Source organism: Ictidomys tridecemlineatus, chromosome 6 (assembly GCF_052094955.1).
Source record: "Ictidomys tridecemlineatus isolate mIctTri1 chromosome 6, mIctTri1.hap1, whole genome shotgun sequence".
Taxonomy (NCBI): Eukaryota; Metazoa; Chordata; class Mammalia; order Rodentia; family Sciuridae; genus Ictidomys; species Ictidomys tridecemlineatus.
In genome coordinates, this window is record NC_135482.1 from 104,609,199 (window position 1) to 104,635,582 (window position 26,384).

The 26,384-nt window shown below is 43.2% G+C and overlaps 1 protein-coding gene and 1 long non-coding RNA gene across 5 annotated transcripts in view; one reads left to right on the plus strand and one right to left on the minus strand.

Moving 5' to 3' along the window:
- Window positions 1-26,384, plus strand: part of Ano2 (anoctamin 2) — a 352,659-nt gene that overhangs the window by 272,605 nt on the left and 53,670 nt on the right. For all 4 annotated transcript variants that reach the window (XR_013423166.1, XM_078015366.1, XM_078015367.1 and 1 more), the window contains 2 exons: window positions 2,280-2,354; window positions 12,962-13,157. Coding sequence is in view for 3 of the 4 variants with exons in the window: in XM_078015366.1 (XP_077871492.1) it covers window positions 2,280-2,354; window positions 12,962-13,157 (271 nt within the window). In the remaining variant the exon portion in view is untranslated. The remainder of the gene's footprint in view (window positions 1-2,279; window positions 2,355-12,961; window positions 13,158-26,384) is intronic.
- LOC144364963 (uncharacterized) overlaps window positions 3,053-26,384 on the minus strand; it is a 37,442-nt gene continuing 14,110 nt past the window's right edge. The window contains exon 3 of the long non-coding RNA XR_013423167.1: window positions 3,053-3,433. This is a non-coding gene — a long non-coding RNA (uncharacterized LOC144364963). The remainder of the gene's footprint in view (window positions 3,434-26,384) is intronic.

The following is a 26,384-nucleotide window of genomic DNA, read 5'->3' on the forward strand; positions in this document are numbered from 1 at the left end:
GCTCTGCCTTCCAAAAAAAAAAAGAAAAGAAAAGAAAGAAAAAAGAAAGCTAATCACTGTAAACTTAACAAGGATTTTTCAACAAATACTAGAATATGTACATCAAAATGAGTATTTTTCAACATAGTTGCTTTGAGAGACCCTCCAATTCAGTTGCTTTTTAATTTTATTTTCTCCTTGGTATTCAAAATAGTCATGCCAGTTTCCTGATCAGATTTAGCTTTCGGGTCCTTTTCCTTGTGTTCTTTCTGGTCTCTGAGCTCCTCCTGGGCAGGCTGAGCCCTTTCCTCACTGTGTCTTCAGAATCTAGCCCACAGCCTGGTCTATTGAAATGCTCAGGCCGTGTTTATTGAGTGGAACTAAATCCAGACTCATTCACCAAGACCTTGATTACAATTAGGGAGGCCTCAGTGAGAGCCCCTCGGGGTCTTCAGAATCCCCACTGATGTCCTCAGTCACCAGCCTATCTTCCATTTCCCTTGTTGATATCTTAAAGGAAAATGCTTCCAAGATACCTTAAAGGAAAACACCAGTGAAACATCAGGAAAACAATGAGTGACACTAAGAATTAATACCGAAGGAAAATGAAGGAAATTCCCTTCTTTTTGATATCTGACCTAAGTTAGAAGATTATGAGTGAGTCCTCTTCCAACCCCATTAGAAATAGAATTATTTCTCATAGGATTATGCTCCCCTCTATTTGGAATGGTCACCACCATAGTTTCCTTGTTCTCACCATCTGATGCAACAATCTATGGAACTAAGGGTCCAGCGACCCCTAGTTATGCAAATCTAAGTATATGACTTGTTTACATATCTGTAAGTCAATATACTAATTACTAAATGACTTCAACCTTAATTCTTTCTAGTCCATTTATTAAGCCAGCAAAACTCTATGCTTGGTTCCAGACATGCAATGAGACCATTTCTTTCCTCCGGCCCCCATCTGCTCCCTCCCAAGACAACCCTCGCTCCCAAGCTGACTGATTCTTGCCTTTGGGGTATGCTGGTGCCTTCTCTATTCTGTTAGCCTGTGAGACTCTGGGGACAGTGACCATCTAGTCTTTATTCTGTCTCCTCATTGTGCCTGCCTCCAAAGTCTATACGGAGTGGGCACACAGAGGATTTGAGAAAGGAGTCTTTTAGGCCAAGGTCCTTAGCTTACAGTACAGGCTTTCAAAGGCTAGATGGCACTGTTGCTAGAGCCAAATCAGGTGTGTTCCAAAGTACCCGTGGAGAGAGAAGAGAAAACAGAGCAGGGGGCCAGGAGCCCTCCCTTGCTGAATTTGTCTCAGACTCCCTGCAGATGCCAACCTGCTGGTACAGTGTGCTTTGCACCTTCATAAATGTGGCTTCAGAAGATCTTCACCACAATCACGGGTGGTAGTCAGGACAGCTGTCTTGATTCTAATTTTACAGAACTGTAGCTCAGCGGGAGCAAGTGCCTGGACCCTAAGTATACCACAATTATACAACAGAACGTTTTATGATTCATGCCTGTTGGCATCCCCCAACTAAAGAAGGGTGGGTCTTCAGAATATGCTGAAAGAGGACTCTGGTGGGTAATATGTTTATCCCAGGAGTGCGGCCTGGGTGAACTGTACCAGGGGAAAACGTAGAGTTCTTAATCACATCTGTGGAATGGCTCAGCTTAACCTGTGCCTCAAAGTGTTTGCATTTGACACAAAGAGATAATACAGTTGCTTTGGAGAATAAAAAAAAAATGATACTATAGACAGGCTTTTTTAAAGAATAAAAATTGTGGCTAATTCATATAGTTATTAGAACTGAGGTCAGTGGTTGATATTTTATTTAGAGGATAATCTATTTAGAGAATGCTGCTTTGTGATTGGGTTGCATCTGCCCTTGTCTATTCCTTTTCTTGATTCATGAAAACAAATAAATAAAGCCATCCAGTGCAGAAGACAGGGCAGGCGTAACTACCGTGCCCACTTTACAGATGAAGAGAGAGAGGGTCAGAAATATAAAGACACATGACCAATATCACACAGTTGATGAGTGATTACACTAGAACTTGAGACCAGAGTAAGGGTGAAATAAAATCTTGTCTTCATCTCACTGTCATTTTCTGGGCTATGTCAGCTCATCTAGAAACCACAAAAATTAGGAGGGCCTTTGTTGACATAGAAGGTAAGGCATCTGTGGCTAGAAAAATATCTGTACAGAGTGACAAATGATTAATGATGTGTAAAAAAAATTAAGAATAAAGTATGTTATTTGTGACTTCTGATTATCTCTACTCTTCTGTTTCTTCCCAGGATGATGAAGATAAACTGACTTGGAAAGATCGGTTCCCAGGTTACTTGATGAACTTTGCCTCCATCTTGTTCATGGTAATTCCCTTGAGGGACCGTGTGGCTATGACTGTGTGTGTGTGTGTGTGTGTGTGTGTGTGTGTGTGTGTGTGTGTGTGTATCCTGTTATGTGAACACTGTGGGTATTTTATTCTCTTATGTTATAGCAATAATGAGGGGCGGGTAAAGGTGAAGCCACGGTCCTGCATAGAGAAGCCGGATCTTAGAAAATAGTGAGGCCATTGACCACACATGTTTGAAGTTGGAACTTCCATAGAGAGGGTTGTGAGAGAGTGCCTTCCCATGTCCTCAGACTGAGAATGTGGAGGGGTAATGCTGCTTCGAAGGCTGAGGCTGCAGAACTGTGGCAGCCTGTTTGGACTGTGGGTGGCTCTCTCTGATGATTTGTGGAATGGACCAGTACCCAGAAGCCAAAAGAGATAGCCAGCTGGGGCTCTAAGTCTGATGTAACAGTATCCCTAGAGATGCTGAGTTGATTTCCCTGTATTCTGCCGTAGAGTTTGGCAAATCATTTTTGCAAGACCTGGGTAATCTCAGCTATGTCAGGGACAGCTGAGGGAGGGAGGAGCCTTTGATTCCTGTTCAAATCAGATCGGGCGGGAGGAGTACCTTCTTAGGAGCCAAGATGGGTAAGACAACAGTAACTTAAGCTGCAAGACCTCAGGAAAGCTGAACATCAAAGGAGCAAGTTAGAGTCACAAACACACCTGTCCCTCTTTGTGGGGAGATTTTCTTTATTTATTCAGTATTCTAGTGTCTCTGTGTAAGGAGAATGTGCACTTACATCTCAGAGTATTTCTAAGCTGGAATACACATTAGTTGCAGGGTGGAAGAGGAATAACTTATTCCAAAAATTAGGATTGGAAAAGCATCATAATTTTATGGGCCCAGTGGCCAGAGGTAACTCTGACCCTGGTTTGAGATTATAATGGCGATTATTTTTACCATCTTGATTATAGAAGACAGGAGCCACATCCTAATCCCAGGCATTTGAGAAGTGAAGGAAGCTTAGACACCATCTGATTCAGCTTCTCATTTTGCAGATGAAGTGCAGAGTTGTCAAAGCTTAGCAGCTAAATTTGTTGTCTTCTCTTTGCCTAAGTATAAAGCATATAGAATATATTCAAGAATATGTGGTGAGTTGCAGTGTATTAAGCTGAAATGATATAAAGTTTAATTTAGCTCTCAAAGCCCCTTACAATATGCACATTGCTATCCAAGAGTTTATCCATTCATTCAAGAAATACTTAAAGCATGCAGCTATGTCATCGACATTATTATTAGTCACTGAATAAAGCAATAAACAATTTCTTCCTTAAGGAGTTTATAGACAATAGGTAAAACAGACTTCCATCTCTAGTAGAGGTGGGGTTTGTAACATCTCATTTTGCCATAATTGATGAAAAAGTTTGGATAAAAGTATTTTCCAATCTTCTTAAAGCCTTGAAAGGCTGGCAGGATAGTAATAACACTAGGTTGAAATTCAAATGGAAATAGGAACCAAGGAAATAAACCTTGGACCTAATACTGATTTTACCTTAAGGACAATTTCCCATCTAGGCAAACTTAGCCTTTGGTTTTGCTGGTTTTATAGGAATGAAGAAGATAGAAATCAGGGACTATGACTGTTTTAAAGTAGAAGAATATTTCACAACACTGTAATGCAAAGAATTAGCCTCAAAACGTATGAAGAATCATAAACCAATGAAAAAGTGTGCAATTAAGAAACTGGAAAAATAGGTACTTCGTAAGAGAGGAAATTCAAATGGCCAATAAATCTAAAAACGAGTATGCAATCTCATTAGTAATCATGGAAATTCTAATTTAAACCACAGTAAAATACCACATGTACCCAGCAGATAATATGCCATTAAAAAGTCTGTCAATAACAAGTGTTGGAAAAGATATAGATCAAAAGAAACTTTTATACACTGCTGGTGGGAGTGGAAATTTCTAATAAAAGACACTTTAGAAATAGGCTGGCATTATCTAGTAAAACTAAAATTTATGGCCTGAAATTCCACTCCTGGGTATATGCCCTGGAAAAACTTATTTGCATGCACAGCAAAATACATGTACAAAAAAAATGTCTATGGAAGCACTGTTTATAATAACCCCAAACTGGAAATAATCCAAATGCCTATCCCCACTAGAATGGATAAACAAATCGAGGTATATTTATACAATTAAGTCCTACATAGTCACGGAATTGAGCAAACTAATGGCAACATGGGTGAAAGAAACCAAAACAGAAGAATAAATGTGGTTTGATTCTAATCAAAGTTCAGAAAGAAACAATCCTAACTCTGTTGTTTAAGGGTATATACCCAAGTGACAGAACTATAAAGGTAAGCAAGGAAATGATTGCCACAAAGAGAAGCTAGTGAAAGTGGGCATTGGGTACCAGGGAATAGGAAGGAGGGCATGCAGAGATGCTGGCTGTTGATCTGGGTTGTATTGGAGTTTTCTTTGTTCATTCAGCCGTGTGTGCATGTGTATGTGTAAAAGGAATTTGTCCATATGTTCACAATAAAATTTAAAAATACACAATATGCATGTATTAAATAGGTTGGTCAGGGAAGTTCTTAGTAAAGAGATTTTTACCAGGGATCTGGATAAGGGGAAAGAGCCAGTCACATGGGAATTCTAGGGGAACATTCTAAGCAAAGGAAAGAGTGAGGGCAGAGGCTCCGAGGTGGGTGGAGTTTGGTGTATAGAGGAACAGCAAGCAGTAGCTAGAGTGTGGCTGGAGCGGAGTACCCTAGAGAAAGGGAGAGGTGGAAGGAATGTGGTCAGAGAGATCATAGGGAGCCAAGGCATGGGCCCCACAGGCCACAGCAAGGACTGGGCTTACCTAAGTGAGATGGGAACCCCAGCTGGAGGTTTTGTAGAAGAGTGACCCATTCTGACATCAGAAAGGTCATATTGCTGTAGTGAGAAATGATGTTAGGAAAGCACAGTTAGGAAGAGGGAGATTGCATTGGGAAGCTATTGCAATAATTCAATAAGTATGGTGGGGAGATAGTGAAAAGTGGTCAGGTGCTGGTTCCATTTCAAAAGTGGACCTGAAAGCATTTGATCTTGTTATATAAAATGCAGAGAAATGGAGCATGGCTCTATGCTTCTATCTTTAAGCAAATAAAAAGGCTGCACGTATCACTTACTGGGATGGAGAGAAATTCTAGAGTTGTTCTCATGAATGGATGTGACTCTAGAGCTCAGCTTCTCATCCAGGATGGAGACATAATAGGTTATGGATGGTATTTAAAGGCAAGAAATTGCATGAGATCACCAGGGGAGTGAGGTAAATAGGGAAAAAAAAGTTCAGTATTATAGTTTGGGAACACAGGAGGAAAAGGCCAGAAAGAAGATTGAAAAGGAATAGCTAGGAGAGAGCTAGGGGTCAAGAAAGTGTATCAAGAGGAGGGCAATCCATTGCATCACATGTAACTGAGAAGCCAAGGAAGAAGAGACTGAAACTAGCTTATCTATTGTCTGGGAAAAGACCTTGTGCCATCATCTTCAGCACATCAACATATAAATCACTGACCACCATCTGAGAAATGCTGAAAACCAGGTCAATGCTGGATCATCCTGAAAGTTTCTTTCTTTCTTTCTTTTTTTTTTTTTTTTACTTTGATAGAGATCTTCTAAAGGTAGACTGAGGACGGGAATTTTGTGTGTGTGTTGTTTAGAAATAATATGTGATTGCCTTTTAAAAAACAAAACATAACCCATTTTCAATCCACTCAACTCCTAATCTTGAGATAAATGCAAGATTCTGTTTCAGAACCAAGAACTAACTGACCATCATGCCATGTTTGGGGTTCCCCATCTGCCATGAGCAGTGCTGAGCCCAGGATGTGTGAGTGGGGGCTGGGAGTGAAGTGTAAGATTGCAGGGGGAGCAGGTAACCCCCTCTGGATCAGCCTTTTAAAGTCCAGTCCTCAAGCCTGGTCTAAGCTTACTGATGTGGGACAATTTTTATAGTACCTCTTTTTTTTTTTTTTTTTTTTTTGCTTTCAGAAGTAATCTAGGTTGGATAATAATCCAAGCTGTACAATAAATTATGTGGTTCCCTACCTATTAAATTTTTATTAATTTTTTATTTTTTTAATTTTTTGCTACTAAGGGTTGAATCCAGAGGCACTTTATCACTGAGCCACATCCCTGGCCCTTTTTATTTTTAAGTCTCACCAAGTTGCTTTGGGCCTTGCTAAGTTGCTGAATTTGGCCTTGAACGTAGAATCCTCCTTTCTCAGCCTCCTGAGCTGCTGGGATGACAGGCATGTGCCTCTGTGCCCAGCTAAAAATTCTTTTTTGGTACTATCTTTCCCTTGTTTCTTTATGTTTTTTTTTTTTTTTAAAAGCTCAGTCTTCTAGAAACAAAAAGGAGGAACAAAAAGAGGAGCTTGCAGTTATCCTAAACAAGGTGTGGAGCATGAAATCAAGGAGCTAGGGTGGTGGTTAGGAAAGAATAATATTTTGTCAGGAAATGATGGTCTACCCAGAGCACCTACTTCAATAAAGACCAATAAAGATGAGTATCTCCCATCTCCTTCCTTCCTCCACCATTTGTGACTGCTCCTTGGCAGAAGATGGCAGGACCACAGCCACTAGGAGAGATTTAGAGGTGCTGTATGCCAGTTGGGTGTAATTTTTATGGGGTGACAAGAGCAAAGAAAAGCCCTTTGCCATTTCATTTGCCCTGTCTTGTTGGAAGACGGCTTGAACAAAGAGAATTCTCTTTCTTTTCCAATCTTCTTGAGTTATAAGGTTTTTTTCTTTCTCCTTTTTTGAATTAACTCTTTGTTTTCTCTTTTTGTTATTATTTTTAATTGTTAAAAATTATACATAATAGTGGGCTTCATGGTTACATACTTATGCATGCACACAGTGACAATATAATCTGGTCAATTTTATTTTGCAGTACTTTCCCTTTCCCTCTCTGCTTCCCACCTCTGGTTCCCTTCCTTCTACTTTACTTCTCTTTATAAGGTGGGGGATTGTCAGAGGCCATATCCTTCTCCTACAGCCTGAGCTGTCTCCTCATGCCCAATATGATCACTGACTTACACCTGTGGGCTGGGGAGCCACCATTGGAAACCTACTCCTACTCCCTTGCCTACATGGCTGCAATAGCACCTTACATCAACTCCCTGATTTTGCACTGCCCCTTACAGATCATCAGCACACTGAGTTTTATTTTTTAAAACTTAATTCAAATCCTATCACTCCTCTGCTTAAAACTTTCTCATTTCCTGAAGTACAGAAGCCAAAGCACAGGGCTGACCCCTCCTCCTGCCCACCCATCTCCTACCCGGCTCTCCCCTTGCTTACTCTGTACCAGCCACCATCTGCCTCAATACCTTCCCTCTCATTTCTTCCTTCAGGTGCTTGATGAGAGGTCCCCTTCTCACCTTGGCCTTTATCAACAACCCTATTTAAATTGCACACTATCCCCATATTCCTGTCTAACTCATTTGTCCCCACGGTTTTTATCACAGTTTTTATCACACCAGAGTTATTGTATATTTTATCTGTCTATGTGGTTATTGTCTGTCTTTTCCCACTAGAAGATCAACTACACAAAGGGAATAATTTCTGTTGTAAAATTGTTATCAACACATTGGTTATAAATATTAATGGGAGTCTATGTGGTATTTCCAGACATGCATAAAGCATGCATTGATCTTATTCAACCACACTTCTTCCACTCTCACCCAGCTCTCCTCCCTTCCCATTCTCTAGTAATATCTCTTCTGCTTTCAGATTGACTCTTTTAAAAATAGTTTCCACATATGAGAGAGAATATGTGATGCTTGTTTTCCTATGTCTGGCATATTTTTTTTTAACATAGCATTCTCTAGTTCCATCCATGTTGCTGTAAATAACAGGATTTCATTCTTCTTTATGGCTGGATAATACTCCATTATGTATACATACCACATTTTTTTTACCTATTCATCTGCTGATGGGCACCTAGGCTGATTCCATAGCTTAGCCATTGTGAATAGTGCTATAATAAACATGGGCAAGTAGGTATTTCTTGTATGCCAACTTCATTTCCTTTGGATATATACTCAGGAGTGGGATAGGTGAAACATATGGTAGTTCTATTTTTACTTTTTTTTATATGAACCTCCATATTGTTTTCAATAGCGTCTGTACTAATTTACATTTCTGCCAACAATGTATGAGCTCTTTTTTTTCTGTACAATCTTGCCAACTTTTATTATTTTTTGTCTTTTTGACAATAGCTGTTGTAAATGGAGTGAGATAGTATCTCATTGTGGTTTTGATTTCCATTTCCCTGGTGGGTAATGATATTGAGCATTTTTTCATATGTTCATTGAACATTTGTATTTCTTCTTATAATTTTTTTTACTGACACTTATTACTGTGATTGGCAGATAGGAAGTGCTTCAGACATGTGTTAGAATGAATGACTGAGAGATAAACAAATTATTTAAGTGGATGTCAGGGGAAACTTATTATGTCAGTGATAAAGCCATGATATGTGTGTGTGTGTGTGTGTGTGTGTGTTTGTGTATGTGTGTGTGTGTTGAGGCTTTTTGTTTGGTTTTGTTTTTTGTTTTTTGAGCCACTAGACTACTGCATTGTATCCTAGGTTGGACAATCTCCCACTGGATCAGCAGAGATTGCTTCTGCCTTATGCATTTCTGCATGCTTCTCCTCTCTTTTTTGGAAAGTTCTTCCTCTTCCTTATTCTTTCCTCTAAGTCTTTCCCATAGGAATCTATCTTAAACTTTTTTCCACAAGGTTTCCTCTGACTGTTCTACTCTCGGCTGAAAGCTTACCAGAAGCTCATGAACCAAGTGAGGCCTGTGACTGATTAGCTACTTACTAGGGTTACCCTGTTGTATATATGCAATGATTTCTCAACTTTGCTTCAGAGTGGAAGTCCTGGAGAGTAGGGACAAGGCTATTTCTTCTTCCTTTTTTGTAGTGTCAGATAGTACTCTGGGATCTGTAGCTTGATTTAACATTGCAATACCATTTTTTATGCCCCAGAGATCAAGTTATGGGATTAAAACACAAAAGGCCACAGGAACTATGCTAATGTGATCATATGCCAGGTGACCAGGTTACCCATAGCTGAGAGTCAGCAAATTTTTGCCAAGCTGCCTCCACACTGAAATGGCATAAGCCATAGAATGTGACCCCAAACCAATTTTCTTTCAATATAGTTGTGGGAGACTGATCACAAACATGCAATAATATACCCAGTGCAGTGGTTTACATAATAGATGATAAAAAAATTGTTATATTTAAAAAATGAAGTTAATTATATCATCCAGACACAAGTAATGGACATGGTATTGGATTTTGCCAGAAGACCTGAGTTTTAATATCAGGGTGGGATTGTAGACTTAGGAACTATAGAGCAGGGCTGGATCATCATTAGATCTCATTTATAAAAAGCATATCTTGCATGACCATTGTAGTGATTAGTGCAGGGGAAGATGTGCATTGAATAAGGACATCAGGAAGGCACCCTTAGCATCTCAGCTCTGTCATGTCCCCTCTAGGCCTTAGATCAATTAGATTGTTGCTTCTTGGACCTCAGTTTCCTTTTGTACAAGACCAAAGCCTCTCACCCATGTCCCATGCTGGTGGTGGAAATGGGGTTCCCCTCGGTGGAGTGGGCTGGTTGAGAAATAAAAGCTAAGAAAAATAGAATGGTGAAAAAAACCACAGAACACAAAAAGTAGTTTCAAAAGCAGGGACAGGATGGGCCAACCGATCAGATGGATTGAGCTTCTAGACTATGGCAAAATGGAGCCTGCGCCTGCTTTATTTATATCAGGAAACATCAAAGGCCTTCCATGGAATGTTCTTCTCCAAAAAAAGGTTAAAGGTGGGCTGTCCAGTTCCCAATAGGTTACTACTCCCATCTCCAGAGCTACGATGAGGGATCTTCGTAGCAGAGCGGATATAAAGTTTACATGCTTTGGATAATGTATTGCTCATGGGAGAGCCACCGATAGTTCGAAATGCCAAACCTAAATCTCCCTGGCTACCATACTGAGAGAAGATCCTCATGTAATTTACAGATGGTTTCTCGCAAAAGCCTATATGAGAACGATTCCTAAATGTTAAAATTCTTTAATTCCTACCACAATCCAGGAGACTAGGAGTAGAGCCATACCAGTGGCTTTGAGCAAATCCCTTCCCTTTGCCATGCCTGCTTCTTGGTCTGCAAAATGATCACAGCACTGAGTTGGTGCTCTTCAAGTTTTTCCAGCTTGAAAACTGTAGAAGTTAGAGATGCTCTTGGAAATAGCAAAGGAGAAGTTCAGAACCTGAGTTTTTCAAGGGATAGAAAACAAAGACCAAAGAAAATAAGGCTGCAAAGAATAATCAAAGACTGGAGAGAGGGTGTTGGAGATAGGTATACAGGGCAAGAGAGGCTAGGGATGAAGAGGGCTTCCGAAAGTGAGCACAGAGGTGCTTTTGGACCTGAGTAGGGATCTTGTTAAAATGCAGATTCCAAGTCAGTAGGCCTGGAGTTGTATATGAGATTTTCCATCTCTATCAGCTCGAGCTGGTGTAACTGAACTGGACCACACTTTGAGTGGCAAGGAAGGGTGTTCTTTTGTTCCCGACTCTAGCAGCCAGGCGTTTCAGAGAAACCCAACAGCCTATCTCCTCCCCTTGGGGTCCTCCATGTCACTCCCCCAAAACCCTAAAGCAAAGGATGTTTTTGCTATTTTTTTTCTTCCGTCGTTCACCCAATCGTGCATGCATGAGTGCGCGCGCACACACACACACACACACACACACACTCACTCCTCAATGACCTGCCCTCCACTGCTTCATCAATACTTCCATCCCTGGTCTTCACTGCAAAAGTGATTTTGGGGGAAAAGAATCTCACACCACATTTTCCAGGCCCTTACTCTCTGGCGGTGACAATCCCAGAGGAGCAGGAAGTGAAATGTCTACATTGTTGGAGCAGGGTGATGTCATGTCCAGGTTTTCCCACTCACATGGTAGTCATCCCTCTTTCGTCCTGCAGGCTGGTGTCTCTGTTGCTCCCACCCCCACCCTGAACCCTAAGTCAGGCCTTCCACAAAGTGTTTTCCCCATCTATCCTCCCCTACACATACACACACACACACATACACACATTTTACCCAGAGAACACTACCTTCCTGCCTCTCTTAGCAAGGGCTTCTTTCTCACACCATGGTCCACAGGGCATATACTAATATTTATAAAGCATAACAACAGCATAAAAAGCAGAGTCTGCCACCAGTACCCCCAGCTTCAGCATCGCCAGCACTCCCTGGAGCTCTGAAGGTGTCTATATCTGGACACATCTGCAACCCATTTCCAGCCCACCAGAGTGTCATTCACACTGCCTGTGAAGCCCTGCCCAAGCCTCAGCCCCTCCTCTCCTTCTTCCCTCCCTCCAGAACATGTAGTCCAGCTCAGGTTCTGCTTTCAGAAACTTATACCTGCCCTTTTCTCCCCCTACTTTTCCCATTTAGCCTCCATAGCCAGTGCCACTGTCCCCTGTTCCCTACAGCCTCATTTGCAGAAAAAATGCTAAAAAAAAAAGGCTTCAAGAGACTGAAGAAAATTGGAATCACTCTGAGCACAGGATGCACCTAGCAGTTGCCTTTTCTCCCTCTGTGCTCTCAGAAAGGCTTACCCAGGGCACTTTCTTCTCACAGCATCCTGTCAATGGTCCGTCCTTGGTTGTGATGGGGAGAGGAAGGAGAGTGGGGATATAGGAAAGGAGTGGGGCTCTTGGGCTGATGTAGGTCTAGGAGAGTCCCTTATTATTCTTAGTTCTAGAAATAGGAAATAGGGGATTTGGAGGTCATGTGGCTGGTACATTTCCTTTTGGAACACAGCAGTGAGAGATTTATGTACCAAGTGAAAAATATGCCACTCCCATTTTAAGTCACCTGATAGAGAAATCATCCTGAGGACTGAGTTTGAAAATATCACTCCTGATTTATTTCCCCTTTTTTTTTTCTCTTTTGAGTAACCAACAAGCCATAGCTCATCCCTTTGCAGCTCAAACACCTTTTTCTGTGACTTCCTATTTCATTTCATGGATGGTCCAGCTCAAATCCCACTTCCTCTATAAATACTCCCTGGCCCACCAGATCTGCTTGGTCCCCTGTACTCTGAGTTCTTTCAGCAGCTATGCTCTTTATTTAGCATTTAATGCATTCTTAAATATTATTTATTTTTGTTCAAAAGTGAACAATAATATAGTCAATTGAAACATACTTAATGAAATAAATTACAGGGTGTGTTGTACACTGCACAGTTTTCCTCCAGATTTGTGTGTGTATACGTGTATGCATGTGTGTGTGTGTGTGTGTGTGTGTGTGTGTGTGTGTGTGTGTGTATTTTAGATTGTTCAGAATCTGCTTTAAAACTAAAGATATTCTCCCCTGGAAAATATACCTACACTCAGGATTCTGCATAAGGATTTGGTGGGTTTGCAGTTCCTTTACTGTCCACTGAAGGATTGCAGTTTAATAACACCTTATGTAGCAGACAGTACTCTAAACTGAACAGATAGTAGGTGCTCAAGAATTGCTTGCTGATGTGTGTCTCTTCCTGTTTGCCGTGAACAGATTGCCCTGACATTCTCCATTGTCTTTGGGGTCATTGTGTATCGGATCACGACTGCAGCTGCTCTGTCTCTCAACAAAGCCACACGCTCCAATGTCCGGGTGACAGTGACAGCAACAGCAGTCATCATCAACCTCGTGGTCATCCTCATCCTGGACGAGATCTATGGTGCTGTGGCCAAGTGGCTCACCAAAATTGGTACTGTGTCGCCAATCCTGTGTTTGTGTTGGAAGTACTTGAATGTGATCAATCCAATGTGTGGAAGGTGTCCAGTGGTAATGATTCCAAATCTCAAAAGGGATGGGAACAGGATGCTTTGCACAGTGCATTTGAATTAGAAGAATGCAGAAGGGCAAAAGCTGTGTTCTTATAGGGCTCACCAAAGGGCTTTCCCTAAAGATGGGAGTCCTTCCTGTAGCATGCTTGATTGATAGTCCTGTGGCCCATGTTGATTGCCTCATGTGATAGAAAACTCACTATCCCCTAAGGATAATCCATGGGGTCTATTCTTTCAAGCAAGGTAGATTCAACGCTTCCTGTTGAAAATTGTAGAGTTTAGTTCTCCTCATTTTCCCAGCAGCATTAATAAAGTGGAGGAAAGCCTTCTGATACTTGAGCCCAAGAGGGTCTTATCTACCCCAGAAAAATCCATGCATTCCCCAGACACTGAGCAGACTTCAAAGGGACATATCAAACTTCCCAAGCTTCAAACCAGTGAGAAAAATGTAGTGGCCTCAACATGCAGACATGTCATTTGAGCTGCGACCTGCTGTTGCCTGAGCACCACACATTGGCATTCGCACTTATTAGATGGGGGGAGGCCTGAGAGTCGAGACCCTTTCCTCATTGTACTCTGGGTGGCCTGAATACACCTTCCTTTCTTGAATTTGGGGATTTCTCTTTTGACTGTAGGGGCTAGGAGTCCCAGCCTCTTGCTCACCTCATCGAGAAGTGGAGTGAATGGTATAATGTCTTTAATTCACCGACCAATCAGAAGTTAGACACTCCATAAAACTCCTCAAGAGAGCCTTCCCAAGAAGACCAGAGAATCCCAGAAGGATACTATGTTGGTGACTTTCCCCAGCATGGCCTTTCCTCTTAGACTATACACAGTAGCACCTATGTCTGACTTCTATGTGGGTCCAGGCAGTGTACCATCTGGAGTGCAGGTCTGACCTACAGAGTTATAAGTATTTTCTGTGTTAAGTATCTGCATAATTATAAATATGATCTATGTTCCTTCTAAGATTCTTGAGAAAAAAATTTAATTCAGTGTGTTTGGTAATTTACTATAGTCTATAGGAGCACTTAGGAATTCTTTAGGGGACTTAGGGGAGTCTTGGAGATAGAAGGACCTAACTATAGAGCTCAGAAAAGTAGTGTTGGGTGGACATGTGTGTAGGAAGGAGGGAGTGGGCAGGAGGAGTGGAAGGTTCCTGGAAGAGGAAACAAAGGGAAGTGTGGCACTAAAGGGACAGTTCCGATCCCTTGGGTTCACAGAGAGGTAGGTGGCATGTGGGCCTCGTGGACCATTAAGAGAATTTTGGTGGATCTTAATGCCAGTGGAACAAAAGAACCAAGCTTAGAATATAGGAAAAAGAGCATGATGTATGTCCAGGAAGCCAGAGTATCCCAGGATGGTGGCTCTCGGGGACCCATGGCATACCCAGGGGTGGGAAACAGGGCCCAGGGAGTTGGCCGATACCGGGCTTTATTTTTCAGTGGAAGACTTTAAGTTCTAGGCTCAGGAAGCATTTGCTGGAGTTCAAAGGTGAATCTGGGCAGGAGTACCATCCTCCTGGTTTGATTACTGAGCCAGGAGAGAAATAAAACAAAGGCAGAAGTAGACACAAGCCAAGATAGGAGCTTTAAAATGGAAAAAGTCTGCATTGAAGGAAGTCCTCTGTAGGAAAGCCAGATCAGCTTCCTAGTACCAAATTCCTGACAGATTTATCTTTCCACAGCAGGACAGGGTGCACAGGCAGCTTTACCAGTCTTTGCATAGGGAAGATCACAGGACATTTGCTTTCTGCTGGTAGTTTGCTTCAAAGGAAGGGCAGAGACAGCTGACTGGCAAGGATGCCAGTGTCACCCTCCATACTTTCTATCACTGAAGAGGAGAAGTGAGTGAGATGGGGAGACAAATTAAGCCAAGCTTTTCACTCCTGATATTCCTCCATGTGGAGAGACCATGCCTCTCCACATGGAGGAATATCAGGAGTGAAAGGAAATGTCCTGGTCCTCTATACCTGGCCCCAATCCAATACTACTGAGGAGTTTTCTAAGAATATGATGTGCTGGAAATATTGCTTGCAAAATTACTCAGGCCAGGGTATAAAAACAATAGAATAGAGAAAGGCAGGAAGACCTAATGTAAGGGAGGTTACTGAGTGCATGGACAGGAAGTGAGGAAAAGAGAAACAGGAAGTCAGTGAAGTCGAAATTTCTTCTTACCCTCTATTTGAGTTTTCTTACACAGTTCCAGTAAGTTGTAAAGATGTGAGATATGGAGATTGATCAACTATCAGAAACTCATTAACAAGAGTTTAACCAACACTCCCATGTACAAGGCTGTGCCTTAAACTCTTTTGTTTAAATCATAAGCAACACCAATTTCTATTCTGTGAAGCTGTATCTGCTGTTTCTATCAGTACTCTCCCAATCACCCAAAAAGTTTATGATACTTCAGTTTGTTAAGCCAATGCCCCATGCTCCATTAAAGAAAACAATCTACACACTGGAAAAGAGACGGCATTCTTTTGTTCTTTGTGGCAGCGAAACTCAAATGTGTTTTTAAACTACGAAATTTTTCTTTTAGCCCATTTTGTCTTCATAAAAACTATAGCCTATAAGGGAAGTATTATGTCCTAATTTTACTAAGATTCAAACTCAGATTCTGCCTTTAACATGCAGATACTTTTAATCCTATTTTGGTGTAAGTTTCCCACCATCTGTATGGAGTTGTTTCATTGGGTATCTGCTTAGGGACCATGTGGGTGTTGTCTTGTGTTGTTGCTTTTGTTTGTCTTACATTGGATACTCCCAGAGTGCTCAGAAAGGCGCTGTTGAATAGTAGGAGATCACTAAATTCAAGAATCCAGTGGAAGAATCTTTGAGTTCCTCTTTCTTCCCATCCCTCAATTGTGTAGCATTGGGCAGCAGGGAACTTTTCTGGGTCAAGTTTTATGGATCCTTTCTTCATATGAATGATTTTCCATCCTCTATCCATGAATCACCACCCTGTTGGGCAATTTCGCATCCTAACCTCTATGCTTTTGTCTTCAGCCTCTCTCTGTGGGCCTCTATTTTGGAAATCCTCACACAGTCATCCTTTCTTAAACAGTGGATTTGGGGACATCACCACTATTCAGGCTCTCAGAGCACTGTCCTTTGCTCCTATCACAGATATAAACCTGGATTTGAGGATCTCAACCACCTGCCCTCACTGTCCTCCTGCATGCCAGCCAACCCACTCAACCCACTGTCCCTCCAGGCTACTCTCTAACCTCCCACCCCCGGGCCTGGCTCATGCTGCTGCAGCTGCTATCACCACCCTGGGCGACCCTCTCTATAAAGTGCACTTAAAGCTTCCTTCTCTGTGGGCCCTCCTCCCTCAATGATTTTCCTCCCTTTTCTCTAGCATAGATCTTTCATTCAACTTGTTCATCAATCAGTTGTTCATGGAGTGCTTACTTTGCGCCAGCCACTATTTAGGGAACGCAGCAATAATAAGAGTCCAGACCCTGTTGTAATGATGTTTTCATTGTGGTAAGATAAATTCAGTAAAGAAGCATATTTCACAGAGCCTAAGAAAGGTGTGATGTGATGGGGCCCTGTGTATGGGACCAGGTGGTCAGGAAGGGCCTTCAAGGTGGTAACTTTGTAGGTGAGACCCAAATGAGAGGGGGGAAACTTCCACACAAGGATCAGGAAGGAGCACTCAAGGAAGACAGAGCAGCAAAGACAAAGGCAACAGGTGGGAATAAACTTGGGGGGGGGTCATGTGCTGTTGAATCTTATTGCTCATATTTTCTTGTATTCCCATATTAGAACAGACTAAGCCATGCTAGGGTAATATATCGTCTTCAAATATTGGCCACATAATATAAAGTAGTGTGTGTTCTTGCTCACACTACATGTCTATTGTGCCTGCTGCCATTCAGTGACTCAGACTGATAGAGCCCGTGGAGAAACGAGAGCTTGAAGGTCTAGAGAGGCTATCAGATACCTCCATCCGGAAGCATCATCATAGCTTCTGATCACATTTCACTGGCTAGAACCAGCCTAATGATGAAACAGTTGGAACATGTGTAGAAGATAGTGGCCATCCTGTGAGCAAGACAAGTCTCTATCACTTGCTCCCATCAAACTTCAAGGCTCTTCAGGGTAGTGACTTTGTCTTTTATTTATTTATATGCCCTATAGTATTTGGCTCATGGTGGATCTTAGCACATATTTTTGGAAATTTTGGGTAAAATGCATCTCTCTCTTCACTCATGCAATCAAGAAGAATTTTTTTTTCAAGAAAGCCCACAGGTTAGGCATTCTGTAAGTCACGGTAGAGGCTGCCGTGAGCGTTCAAATGTTCACTACTTTTGACTCGGCTTGCCTGCATAAGGATTGGAGGAAACTTTGAGAAGAACAAGACAATGGCAAAGTTGTCCCAATAGGATAGTGACTGACAGATGCAACAGGGGGATCAGAGGATTTGAACTTTCCTTGATGTCAAAGAATACTTACACTAGCAGAGATTATCATACAAAGCAGGTGCCCAGTATACTAGCAGGCCGAGGTATGATTTCAGGGTCACCACAGGCCCCTGCAGGGACATAAAGCTGTGAATAATGCCACCTAATGGAATGAGAAGTCTGCCAGGCTTAGGGGCTGGCTTTGCCATTCTCACGCTGGGTTAATACCCATCTGGCTTCCTGCCCCAGATCTCCTGATAGCTGAGGAGGCTATGACAACGTGCTTTACTTACCAGGTGCAAACAGCTGGTGAAAACAACCCCAACAAGTTCTCAAGAGTTTCCTACAAGGCTGAGTGATGAAGACTAATTTTCTGGGAGTATCCCTCCATGGGCACAGGCATCAGGCCTATTGGAGGTTCATCTTTGCCCCAAATATTTATGACAAAAGACAAAAAATGTTAGATGCTTTGTGAATAATCAACTCAGCAGTGGTAGATAAGGACTGTCATTTTCTCCCTGGCTTCCACTGTGACAGTGGTAATGAGCTTGGGTGCAAAGCACCCTAAAATACAGAAGCAGCTCAACACTGGTGAAATGGGGTTGTGCAGAAACTGGAGGTGGCTGGGGAAATGGGTGAAGCTCTGAAGCCTTGTCAGACAGGGAACCTGGCCAACTAAGGCTGCCAGTGTACAGAGTGTGCAGCCAGTTTCTGCAAACACCAGTAATTGGAATTAGTGTCTACAGGGGCAAGGATTCTAGGGAGTGGGGAGAATGAGGTCTTTCCTGATCCCTAGTGGTCTGTAGTAACCACTACAATTTTTGGAGGGATGATAGGTGGTGATTATAGAGAAAAGATCCAAATCCTGGGGGAGGAAGCGAGCAAGAGCTGGACAGGACATCAGGATCCCAGACCCACAAGCAAATAGGACAGGCTTGGGTGTGATAGGAGGCCAGGGCATGAGACCAGGAAGCAGAAACCAAGCTGGCCAGATTGAGGCTTGCTTTCCCTTTGGGTTAGCACTCAAGGGCCTCCTGTGTGTTTCAAGCAAGAGGCTTCTGAGCAGCACATTTGGAAGTAGGCTGTCTGAAAACTACAGGCTCTCGTGGCCAACAAAGGCCTGTGTCATGCTTGGTTTGGAAGGGGGTCTGTCCTTACTCCATTTTGCTAATCAGAGGCAGGAGGTGAGGCTGTGGCCTAGCAGCAGGCTTCTAGATTGAATCATCAGAATGACAAAGCCTTGCTTTATAGGCATCCTCCTCCTCCTCTTCCTCTTCCTCCTTCTGATCCTCCACTTCCTCTTCCTTTTAAAATGGTATGCAAAGTACTGAGTGGTTTGTGGAGCCCTGGAAAAGATCAAAATTCAAAACTTGATGTATAGTTTCTCCTGAGTATGATTTGGCACAACCATGAGGTTGAAATATTGCCAGTTGGATCAGCATAAATTGAGGACCATCTGTATATTTAATCTTCAAAGCAACCCCAATGGGGTAAGTAATCCTAACACTTCCATTCAGAAGATGAGGAGACTGAGACACAGAGAGACAACAGAAGAGAGGTAAACAATAGTCCCCAGGTCACAGGTAGTGAGTAGTATGAGTCTGGACTCAGTGTCCTTACTGATGCTTTGATGCTTGACTGTCTAGTAGCTGTCCTTGTTCTTCAGGAAATCTTAAATATATTGGGAAAATAAAAGAAAATACAGCAAAGGACCCAGGAGATTTGAAATGCAATGTACCCACATGTGAATGAAGGTGGTCAGATGGCTCAGAGGATGGTGACAACTGAGTGGATCAGGTGCCCCATTCTGGGAGGATGGCTTTGGGGACATGCTCTGAGTCCAGACACCTGCCTCAAAGGCTTGCACGCACAAGTAGGTATTAAGGGTTCATAGGTTTAGGGGTTCCACATGCTTTATTAAGTTTTAAAAATGAAAGGAGTTTTGAAGAAATTTCCATCAGGAAGTCTTGATTGTAAAACATGTCTTCCTATTTTAAGCTGCCCTCATCAAAAGGCTATAATATATTAGTAGTAAGGAGAGAAGAGGGGGAAGGAAGGAAAAGGGAAGGGGAAAAATCAATACCAAAGACACCAATGACTGTCAGGGCATCAAGACTTTCTAAAAAAGAACATTTGGAGTGTATGGGGATGGGTCTAATTTCCCATCAAATGCAGACAATGTGTTTTTGGAGTTTTGCATGGAGAAAACCTTGGCTTTATTGGACTGAGGGCTCTGGACAGGGGTGTGAAAGTTGCAATGAGCCTGTCCAGGAGCAGAGGTCCAGGGCAAGGGGCTGAGCATGGGTTGGAGAGAGACATTATGTGGGATGCCTAGAGTGCTGGGAATTTGAAATCTGGCCTGAGATTCAGGTATGCAGGATGATATTCCCTTCCCTTCTTGCTCTGTCACCAGCTCTTGACTCACTGGGTGGCCTCAGGCAACAGGGTGAGGAGACTAGGCTTCCCCATCTGTGGAGGCTGTGAAAGGGTATAATGACAGGGGATTCTACCATTGTCTGAAGGCCCCTCCATGATGTCAGTGCAAATTATTGAGAGGAGGCTGTTATAATTTTAAAAAAAAGATGTAATCATGGATACAGCCCATGATTGTAGAGAAATTCATACTATTTTGATGAAACCATTATTAAGTAACACTGCTACTTACAATAGTTCAGAATAACTGCTCAGGAGTCCTTCCCAACATGAGCTATTGCTATGAACACAACTCGTTCATTTTTCCACTTCATCACTAAAGCACTCATCTCTCCTCTTAGTAAGACATCCCATATATTTCTTCCCTCTGAATTTGCTAAGAACCTGGAGACCTAGACCAGCCAGGAAGGAAAGGAGCTATGGTGGTCATTCTCTGTTTGCCACCTCTGCTCCCTGGATTCCTTCTCCACCTGGCTAGGGAATTTGGGGTGTCTCTTTCCTGCTTCTCCCTGACTCTGCCACATCTCTGGCAGTCCTGCAATCCTTCATAATCTCAGCTCCTGCAGGATGAGTCCTCCTCCTTGGTCCTCTTTGGATTCCAGTGATACCATTTTCTCTCCTTGTCCCTTCACCGCTATAAGTAGCTTCTTCCTTAGAATCATGTCCTTTGACCCATTGGAGCTAGATTCTGTTTTTTGCTGGGTAGCAGAAGGGGTGGGGCCAACATCCACACTTGAACAGGGAGCCACCTGAGATGTGAACAGCTCTTGGTCCTTCGGGTTGCATTGCTCTACCACATTGTAGTTGGACCCATAGAAAGAGCTGGACCCCTGCTGAGATGGCCTCTCCATGCTGCAGGTCCTGGACAGACTTCTGGGCTCTTCAAGGAAGGATGACCTTCTCCTTTGTGTGTGCGGCAGGGGGGGGGGTCAGTTAAGGGGCTGTCACTGCCAGGTTCCCACTATCAGGACACACATGCACACCTCCCCCTTCATCTCCAAGATGATCCCAACAGAGTAGCAAGACAAAGGGCTCTCCTCTCTCCCTAGAAACCCTCCCTAGGAGCACAGAGCTTGAATTCATAAACCTGCAAATATAACAGATCTGGTGACACACGATTTCCACCTCTCCAGGGGGAGGAGGTCCTCAGTAACTCCAGGGGATGCTGCCACCCCCAGTGATGCTGGAATGCCCATCCCTGACTTTCTCCCCCCCCCCCGCCCCGCCATCCCTGACTTTCTAAGAGGGCTTTGTCTGGGATTTTCAGATGACCCACTGGCACCTCTCCACTAAGTCTCTCATAATGCTCCTGGATACAGTTTGAGCCTTACACTCTGCTTGGTGCTTCCTGGGTTTTATTTTTCTGGATCTTTACAGCAAATGCTTAAGGGAGGTGTCATTTTAGGAATTAGGATAACAATATACCAAAATTAAAAGGAAGCATTCCTGGAAACTCAAGCTCCTTTCTTGTGTTCATGAACAGAGTGAGATAGACAGGCCAAGGTTAATCAGCCTCAGGAAAAGAAGAGACACTGAGAAGTTAATCAGCAAAGCCCAAAAGATCAAACTGGCAAAGACTCAAGAAGAAAGTAAATACATTAGATTTTTCTGAATATGATTGAAATAATTGTAATTCACTTCTTTATTTCACTGGATACTTGAGCAATTCTTCGGAAATCAGTTCTTATTATGGCAGTACGACATAATGAATGCTTTTCTAAAATCTGCATTTAATTAAAAGAAATACCTTTGTTGCTCAACTTATAAATAAGACATTTTTTTTCTAGAGACAAGTACATTGTATACCATGATTTTTCACTAAATACTTTATTTGTTGAAATTATATAAGTCATCATCAAGTGATTTTGTAAATAAGTGTGTTTTAAACATTATTGTTAAAAAGGCGGGGCAGAGTGGGGTGCGGACGCACAGACTAAGATGCCAAGGCTCAGGGAGATAAACTCCTGTATTTGGGAACTCTTGGCAGAAAAGGTCTCTGGGTTTCCAGTCCAGGGCTTTCCTCTATTCTTCATCATAACCTTATGAGTTTCACCACAGAACACGGAAGACCAGAAATTGGTCTTGGAAAAAGACTTGGGAAACCACCCAGTCCGACCATATGGCACTGAGGCCCCCACTTGCCTGAGGTTCTGATTCCTCAAAGTTACCTGGATACTTTGAAGGAGGGTTCTCAGTTCACACCATGCCCTAGCTCCTTGGGTCATGACTCAAGGAGACAAATGCATAGGGGACCAAGGACTCAATGTGTCCAGCTTGGAGCTCTTAGTTTTCCTCCACATCTGTTACTTTTCACTCATTTTTTTTCCCCAACTCAAGAAATGGCCACATCAACCATTCAGATGCTCCTGCCAAAAACCCAGCTGCTATTCTGGATTTCTTTCCCTCGCTCACCACTAGAATTCAGTGCTGGTGAATATCGTCTATTCCATTTTCAGATCTATCCCGGATCTGACTGAGTTGCCCAGGTTCCCACCTACGGTTGGTCAGTTCACTCCTACTTCATCTCTCTGCCTCCACTTTTGTCCCCCTTCCCCATGAAATCACAGTTTTTGTTTCACCCAATCCCTTCCCTGCTCAAGAACCTCACTTGGCTTCCCACTGTGTGGCCTACAGGGCTCCAGATGAACTAGCTCCTCCTCCATCTCTAATTCCACACTATACTTCCTCCCAGCTCCTGTCGCTTGGCCCCGTCTCTTCCTGCACAGCATTAGTTCTATCCTGCCCCCAGCCCTTTCCTCTTGCCATCGACACCTGGAACACTGCTAGCTGCTCCGTGCTGGCCCTGATCCTTCAGGCCATAGCTAAGTGGTCACCTCTTCAGAACTCTTTCTTGACCACTCCACCTTCAAGTCTTCTACCCACTTTTCTTCTCATCTCTCTCCACGTTCCTTTAATATGCATGACCCTGTGAAATGCTCTTGTTTGTCTCCCTCTAGAGCATGAGCTTCACATGACAGGGAACTTATTGGTTTGTTCACCATTGGACTCCGCGTCCCCAGTGCCTGGCACATAATCATCACTGGATAGATGAACGTTGAAAGAAAAGAGACAGCGAGGGGAAAAGTGAAAGCGTTCCCTTGGGGTTATCTTCCCTGAAAAAGACCTGAGGGACAAGGGTGTCTTGGTTTCCAGACCAGTGTAGATATTTATAAGGTGACCCATTGGTGTCATGGGACTTTCTGAGACTACAAAAATGACACCGGCTCTCCTACTGCTTCTATCCTTGCCACAGGGAGAGTCTTCATAGGGCAGTTGGAACATTCAAATGTCACATCCAAGTCCAGTGCCTCAACAGCACGTGGCACCTGATGGGTGCTACATGGGGGTTCTAGTGATGGCCCATAATATAACATGACAAATTCTCCATCACTCTCTGTATCTCTCTGTCTCTGTGTCTTTATCACTTCCTCTGTCAGTCTCACTCTTGGGCGTTCTCTCTCTCTCTCTCTCTCTCCCCCTTACTTTCTTGTTTAGGACCTCTTTTTCTCAAAATGAGATGCCCCAGGGTCCAGATATCCCTGGGTAGCAGTGAACCAGGCTGCTAGCCCACACATGTCCCTTAGTTTGGGGTGAAAGCTATCCTCCTGGTTGTAAGGGTTCCTTGTACTAAGAAGCTCTCCAGGGTAGCAGGAGCAACTCAGGTGTCCTCGTCTCCCTTAGCCAAAGTGCTGGCTGCCTACTGACCCAGCTGGCTGGCTTCTCCTCTGGTGATTCCCTCCCATGGCACAGACAAGGCAGCAGCATCTCACTCAAGGCTCAGACAGTCCCTTCACCCACCCATCCACACACAAATGGAGGAGGACCAGATGGTTGGGCTGTCAGAAAGCAGTGCTATTTGCCAAAGTTCCATTGCCCTGGGGGAGAGGCAGGGAGAACAGGCGCCTTTGCTCTTGGGCTCAGTCACATAGGCTCAGACCCTCCATGCCTCCGTGCAGAGCACAGCCAGGGTGGACTAGTGTAAATACACACTTAGGCAACTCTTCACTTTATCTTTTGGCCGTCATTATGCATCTGCTGGCTATGGGCTATTGGGGAAACCAGTTTTGATGGGATGCTTTTCCAGGATTTAGATCCTGCAGCTGGTATGCTTTTGCTAGCCATGCTGTTTCCATATGATTAGGAAGGAACTCTGGGGACTTGGAGTCCTAAGCTGGCCCCTGGGACTAACTTAGGCTTTCATACTAATTATTTTCCAAGGCAGCTTACAGCTGGGTCATTTGCACTCATATTTTTTCATGACACAATGTAACAGAGGTTTAATCCTTAAAAGAACAGGGGTTGGTGTCTGATCAAGGGAGTGCTATCTGCTCATCCATTCTGGTCTGAGATGCAGTCCTGTTGGAAACCTGCCCCCACAGGTTGAGAGCTAGATGAAACCTTCAGATGACTTCTAATTAACCTTGGGAGCTTCCTGGGGGAGGTGAGATTTCAGGGGCACATAAATGATGGCGAGGGGCTGCCTGCCTGTGGACTCACACTGCTACCACTTGACTCTCCTCCTTTATATGCCTATAGCAATGGTTTCTAGAAGCACTGTATTTGGAGTTCTATGAAGCACAGCACTAAACCATTCCCTTATGGTCTCGGACCATCTGGAGTCTTGTGAGGAGATCCTGCTCCATGGCCTGAAAAGCAGATTGCCCTACCTAACCTGTAGGCATAATTCCACCCCAGATGGACTCTGTTTCATGTTTTCAGCCACACGGGGTCTGTCACAGGCAGTTGAGGTGCCCTGTGTTGGCTGTTGAAGGAGATTCAAAAGCCATACTGGAGCTCCAGCCTTTGGCATCCCAAAGCTCCATTCTCTCTCACTGTGAGGTGCTCCCTGAGGTCCTCCTTCCCCTAAAGGCTCAACCAAGTGCACACCATGGCCACAGGGCCTTTCTGAGGTGGGGGGAACACAGCTGATTTAGTGGCCTATCAAGTGGATTTGAATTGTTTATTGGAAATGCCCATTATTTATGGTGGCTCATGGCCCTAAAACCACAGGCAAAGGCTGCTTTTAGAAATAAAACTAATAAATCATAGTCTGGCCCATGATTTATCAGTATAGAGGAAGGGAGCCATTCATTTCCATTTGGAGCAAAGAGCTCTGAAAGCAACAGATTCTCTTTTCAGAGAACTGGAGGAAATTCCTGTAGGGACTAGAAGATCTGAGTACAGACAGTTCAAAGGGGATTATGAAAGGAAATTAAAGACACGTGCCACTCCATACCTCTTCCTAATCCCCTTCCAGACATATTTACAAGACAAATTTTCTAATTTTTCAGACCCTCAGACCTGATTATTTATTTTGGTGATATTGGTTTTAATTTTCTTACTCCAAAATTTAAGAGAGATGAATTGTAGTTAAGTTACTTTTCAATTGAATGTCGCAGGCATGCTGGGCAGAGGCTCAAATTCCTTTTCTTTCTTTCTTTCTATTTTTTTTTTAAAGAAAAATATCCTATGAGAAAGTCCCCTTTTTCCTTTCTTCCTTCCTTCTCTCCTTCCTTCTCTCCTTCCTCTACCTCCTCTTTTCCCACCTCCCCTCCTGCCCCTCCTCTTTCTTCTCCACCATCATCATTTCCATCTCTCCTACCCCATTCCATTCTCTCTGGTTTGTAACCCAGACCCAACAGCATCCTGTGGACAGTCTCTATTCATGCCCCTGTGCCCATCCTGAAGTAAGACTTAGTCCTTTAGCACATCCTACAAGGGCAAACGTAGAATTTTATGAATTTTTAGTGAAGGGTGAATCTTTCACTAAAGATGAACCTCAATGAATATTTTGTGGGAAACTAAATAAAGTTGTCATACTAAAAACCACACAGAAGGAGCTAATAAAGATCTCTACTGGGTGTCTCTGCCCATTTCTCCTGTGGCTCAGCTGTCTCATTGCCCTGTCTGCCCTTCCCTTCCCATTGCACCAACTTCTCCTCCTTTTCTGCGTCCTACAACTAATTTCATAGACCCTCTCTTACTGAGGAAAGTTTAACTCTCTTTATTCTGCTGCTTTTGCATCTTCACACCTGTTATCCTACTCAGCAAAGAAAGTTCCCTCCTTTGGATTTTTTTTTTTTTTTTTTTTTTTTTGGTACTGGGGATTGAACTCAGGGGCACCTCGACCACTGAGCCATGTCTTAGCCCTAATTTATATTTTATTTATAGACAGGGTCTTACCACGTTGCTTAGCACCTCACTGTTGCTGAGGCTGTCTCAGCCTCCCTAGCTGCTAGGATTACAGGCATCACGCCTGGCTCCTCCTTGAATGTAATTGTGGTATATGATAATTTTTTTTTAT